Source organism: Fukomys damarensis, unplaced genomic scaffold (genome assembly GCF_012274545.1).
Source record: "Fukomys damarensis isolate Sample0158 unplaced genomic scaffold, DMR_v1.0_HiC HiC_scaffold_24, whole genome shotgun sequence".
NCBI classification, from domain to species: Eukaryota; Metazoa; Chordata; class Mammalia; order Rodentia; family Bathyergidae; genus Fukomys; species Fukomys damarensis.
Genome location: NW_022900936.1, coordinates 45,887,001 through 45,892,758, shown reverse-complemented (window position 1 = coordinate 45,892,758; position 5,758 = coordinate 45,887,001). Strand labels below are relative to the sequence as shown.

The 5,758-nt window shown below is 35.8% G+C and overlaps 1 protein-coding gene across 1 annotated transcript in view; it reads left to right on the top strand.

Moving 5' to 3' along the window:
- The window catches only part of Impg2 (interphotoreceptor matrix proteoglycan 2), a 94,326-nt gene extending 90,478 nt beyond the window's left edge, over window positions 1-3,848 (top strand). Inside the window, exons 19-21 of the mRNA XM_033755888.1 lie at window positions 684-885; window positions 1,676-1,755; window positions 3,745-3,848. Of these exons, the coding sequence (XP_033611779.1) occupies window positions 684-885; window positions 1,676-1,755; window positions 3,745-3,757 (295 nt within the window). The 3' untranslated portion in view covers window positions 3,758-3,848. The remainder of the gene's footprint in view (window positions 1-683; window positions 886-1,675; window positions 1,756-3,744) is intronic.
- The last annotated feature ends 1,910 nt before the right edge of the window (window positions 3,849-5,758 follow it).

Below are 5,758 nucleotides of genomic sequence, written 5' to 3'. Positions count from 1 at the left end.
TTTTTTTTTATTGAGTTTATTGGTACATTTAGGGATACAGTACAGTTACATTCATTGTTGGGATCATGTACCTTTACATGGCAAGTCTTGATTCTCATTTTTTCCCCTTACCTCTGCCCTCCCTTCACCCCCTCCTCCCCTCCCCATCTACAAACACTTTATTTTCATCTTTTCATTCTCTCACATTTTTTTCTTTTCCCTTTTTGTTCTTCCCCTACGTATCTGTTTTAGCTTTTTGAAGAATCTTCATTCTGCTTTCTATAATGGTCGCACTAGTTTACATTTCCACCAACAATGTAGACAGTTTTTTTTAAATCTATGTGATTACATACTGATTTTTGAAATGCATACCTCTGGAAATAATGGATCTTTATTTCTTGAATGGAAACTATCCACTGGAAGACATATTTCTCAACTAACATTTATTGAGGTATTGTGGGAAAATAAGATGAATGAAACATGGAAAAATCCCACGGAATCCTTACATACAGTTGAGAAGATAACAATGATAGTACCTGAAAAATAATTTTTGAAGTTGATGTGGATAATTTTCACAACCCCCCACATGTCTATATCTTTTCTTTCCCTTTTCTGCCCAGAAATCTTGTCTCGGGTAGTTTTCCAAGTAATTGAGCACCAAAGAAGAACCTGAATCTATTATACCTTTCTTTTTGTGGCTTTAGCAGGCAGCCTGACAGCCATTCTTCCATGGAAAATGCTGTAAAATGCAACCCTGCATTTGACAGCCACATTGCTGGATGTGAGCAATATGAGGATCCCCATCTTCAGTACCCCTTCTACAGCTCTGCTAGCAAGGAGGTGATTGGTGGCCTGAGCAGAGAAGAAATCAGACAGATGTACGAGAGTAGTGGCCTTTCCAAAGAGGTAGGAACTTTGAATTTTTGTTGCTGTGCTGCTGCTGCTGCTGCTGCTGCTACTGTTGCTGCTGCTGCTGCTGTGTGTGTGTGTGTGTGTGTGTGTGTATGAGGTGGCTCAAGAAAGGATGAAAAATATTTCATGATTAGTTCTTACCTCATGATGTCTCTCAGTGTGATATGCAGAGGTTTTTTCAACTTTGAGCTGTACTTTATTCCCTACTCAGTGACTCCTCTTTCCATTATTAGAAATACTCTCTTTTTCCTTCATTTTTTTCTTAGAAATTTGTGTTGGAGTTACAGCAGTACATGTAATATCCAGAGTAATATATACAGAACATTAAAGCAATACTTCCTTGTGACATTCCTTTGGATAACTCAGAAACTCACGATTCCTTATAGCAATTAGAATGCCTTTTAAAAGACTATTGAAGGGATTTTTAAAGGTGTAGCAGAAGTGGGAAAGGTAGGGGAAAGGAAATAAGGGAAAAGAAAAATATGAGAAAATGAAAAAATGGAAATAAAGTGTTTGTAAATGGAGAGGGGAGGAGGGGGTGAAGGGAGGGCAGGGACAAGAGGAAAAAAATGAGAACCAAGACCTGTCATGTAAAGACAAGATCCCAGTAATGAATGTAACTGTACTGTATACCTAAAATGTACCAATAAACTCAATGAGGAAAAAAAAAAGATCTTGATGAATGTAACTGTTCTGTATACTTACAAAGTACCAATAAACTCAATGAAAAAAAAGACTATTGAGGTTGTTTTAATGCAATATGGGGCCTCTTTTATTTTTAAAGGAAATTCAAGAGAGAATGAGAATTTTGGAACTCTATGTCAGTGATCCTGAGTTTGCAGCTTTTGTGAGAGAGCATCCAATGTAAGCATTTTCACAGTCCTCCTACTCATGGTCCTAATAGCTTGTCCTAGAGTAGTGCCACAAGCATCAGCATGTAATTCATCTTCATGTTATGGGTCTTGGTGATACCCAACTTTTATCGACTTCTTTAGAGTTTATGACTGACTGCACAGATCTAGTGTTTATGAACTTAATTTGTTTTACAATTTTGAGGAAGATGTCTGTGTTTGTGTTTGTATGGGAAAGATGGCCATGGTCGTGTTTTTCATCTGATATGGAGTTTGTGAATGGAAGCAAAATTTTGCCAAATGCTTTTGTTTGTGAACTGAACTGTTTGCAAACAGAAGCATTTGTGAATGGAGGTATTACTGTAATTGAATTTATTCTTATAATGGCTGTGTAAGTTAGACTTTTTTATATGAGGAAAGAAAACCTTGGAGAAATGAAATGATACTTAAAATGATAATGATAGAAAGGCTGAGAAAATTTTAAACTCTGACACTGTTTTGGTCTAGAAATCCCTAGGCTATGTCATAGTTTCTTTATTGTTACCATGAATCTTAAGTACCATCCAGTGATATAATGGGTTTCCATGAGATTTGAGTATTTATAAGTAGACACTGTTCAGCATGTTTTAATTATATGCTTCATTAAGAGTACCTTTCATCTTTATCAACTTTATTGTAATTTCATTCTGTTTCTTCTCATTTGTTTACTTATCATGCATTCTGGGCAAGTGTCTGTAATTTTTTCCTTTGTTCCCCCAGATGCACAACAAACTTTAGGTTATAAAAATAAACTATTTTCTAAAGAGACCATTGTGAGCATTTTTTTGTTCCCCAGTGCTCAGAAGTCTTAAGTTACAAAAATAAACTATCTTGTAAAGAGACCAGTATGGACATTAGTTGAATATAGTGGATGAAATTATAATTTAGTGTTAATATTTGGTCTTATGCTATTCCTAAAGAAGTGTTTGCTCATGGGTAGGTCTCATCCAGACATCTTCTACCAGAGCAATTCATGTGTGTTTGTAAAAGAAGTTGGTGAAGGTCTGAATAACACCCATGGTCATGAACAGAGCCTCCTTCCTTTTTGCTTCAAATACTTTTTGTCTGATAGGCAGCCCCTCCCCTCATGGTCCCTCTCTGGTAGAGGGAACAAATTTCCATCTAAAGAAACTGAGTAAGATTCTTTAAAAATTTCGTATGTATGGTGGAGATGCCTCTAAAAATTTGACTTGGCTTCCAGGAGGTGTTGCCAGCCTTGCTGAAAGCTGTCTGAGCAGTAATACCAGTAGCTGCCCTTACCAGAACATCCATTCATCTTTGCAGCTCCTGACAGCTAATATCCCAGGGCTTCATTTCAGCAGTATTCAGTAGAAAGGACATGAGTGACATTATTGTCTTTCCTAAGACCTATGTAAGTCCTTTGGAGCCACCTGCCTGAATGTGTTCCCTTAAATTGAAAATCCAAACAAAGGATTTGTCCTAGTTAGGGATAAGCAGATGGACTACATGCTTCAGTTTCTTTTGATGAGCTATATGAACTACCTCACATTAAAATGTACAAAAAACTATGAAATAAAAAAAAAATCCCATGAAACAATGAAAAAAAGAAAGAGAAAGAAGAAGATGAAAGAGTACAAAGCACTACAGCTTTAATTGGACTATTAATAGAGAGAAGATGAAATTGAAAAACTTAGGCCCATAGCCCCATAATCCCATAATCCACAATAGCATTTTCACTTTTTACTTAGTGTCAGAGCTCTCATCCACAAACCCAAGAAAATATTCACGATCTCAATTTAGTATTCAATAAAAGCATCACGTGGGCATTGTAAAGGTTTTTGTTGGTTTGTTTTTTGACTTGGCATAGCTTCAGAAAAATCTACCTCCACAGAAAGAACATGGAAAGCATTGGTGATTTTAGAAATGTAGCTTGGTGACGTATTACAACAAAAATGTATTTCTGTGTTTTTCCAGTGGATTGCTTTTTGTTTTTTCATGGCAGGGAAGAACTTTAACTCAAGTACCTATTTTGACACTGAGTAGAAGCCTGGAGAAGATGGAGACCACTTGTAATCTATGCCATAAAATTAACCTGGATTTTTTAAACATTGTTGGAAGTAGGGTTTTCTATTAAAAAAGTAAATAAATGTGAAGCATACTTTTTTCCTATCTTAAAATTTCAGAATGTAGTAAGAAATTTGACAGCTCTTACTTCTATAAAGACCAAGAATTGTGTTTAAAGAAATTCAAATCTGAATGAGTTCTTGAAAGTATTTTATTAAGAAAAAAAGCCAGACCTGGGGGTTAGGACTACATTTGCTGTCTGCTTCTAAATCTTTGAAGGTATCTCCTAAGAGCTATGTCTCCAGTTTCCCAGTGGGAAAACAAGGTGAAACTATTACAAGGAGAAGTCAGGCTTAGTAGTCACTATTTTGTATCATTTGTTATTGTTAGCTGTAATAGGGGAATCCTTTGAAATAAGTTTAATATAGTTTAAAGCCAGACATTAATGTAAATAAAATGTTAGTTGTTTGAACAAACTGCAAAAATCCTTTTTGCTATTAACTACATCAAAATCCTGATTTTTTACCTTTCAGGAATAATTCATCTCTGTATTGTTTAGATGGTTCCCATTGGTCTGAAACCAAATTTAATCACAAGAACAGTGAAGGAGTGGGTTATTAGATCAAGGGCACAGCATTGAGAGCAGGCTTTGCTGGTTGATTGGTGGACGGAGTCAGTACTGATAGATTGCTCTGATTCTGAGACTGAAAAATATCTTGGGAAAATCCTCTTTTTTCTGTAATTATTGGCATATTAATTTTGAAAACAGCCACACCCTTCCCTCCTCCTGTCCCCCCCTTTCCTTTTTTTTGCCATATAGTGAATAATAATGTAGTGGTACTACCCTGAATTAATATTATTTCTGACAAAATGATGGAATAGTATAGATCAGTTCATCTTCACTGTTTCTCCTTTGTATAATACCTCCTGTCCAAGTTAATTTCTGCTTACACAAAACAGGATGAGACTTATATTGCAATTAAAGTATTCTTAAAATTATAAAGGTTGGGAAAATCCACACCTTCCATAAATTTTGACTGAATATGGAAATGTTCATTTTGTCTCCTGTTTTTTTTTTTTTGAGTGGGTATCTTTGAGGGGACAAGAAGGCCAAATAATCATCACTATTAATATTGAATTACAGCCAGGCATGGTGGTGCATGCCTGTAATCCCAGCACTTAGGAGACTGAGGCAGGAGGATCACTGTGAGTTCAAGACCAGCTTGGACTACATAGTTCCAGGTCAGTCTCAACTACATAGTGAGACCTTGTCTCAAAAAAAATATTGAGTTACATAGGCAGTGGGTTATTACTAATGCCAGCATTTTAGATTGCAATCTTGAACATTTTGGTTTATTTCTGACCAGATAGAATTAACCAGGGATAGAGTTCACCTTTTTCCCCAAAATGATGACTGCCAATTTCAACTTGTTATGAGATCAGCATAAACTAGGTGGTGAGGCTGGTTATATGTATTATGAATGAAATGAACACCTTGTGGATATCAAGATCTGTTTTCTTTTTTTCATTGTTTATTGTACGTTTTACAAAGTACATATGGGAAAGAGGCTCTGTGTGTGTGTGTGTGTGTGTGAAGGTAGCTCCTTTATCTCAGTATTGCCTCTTACTCCCTACTCACATAGTGGATCCTTAGTTAGTTCAACGTACACTACTATGCTACTGCTAGAACATTTTCTTATGGACTAATTTGGTTACTATCTTTAAAGCATTGTAAGTGTTAAAGGTATTTACCACTATTAAGTGCTTGATTTTATTTGTAAAATTTCCAAAGATTTCTTCCTAAGATTTTGTTTCTTTCTGAAATGCATATGTGTTAGATACAAAAATTTAAAATCACCAATTAAGTCTAGATGGGAACTCTTTGAATGGATGCCTGCTAGATGGACATAAAAGTTGTCTAGAGCAGGTCACCAAGTGAAACACTTTGGAGA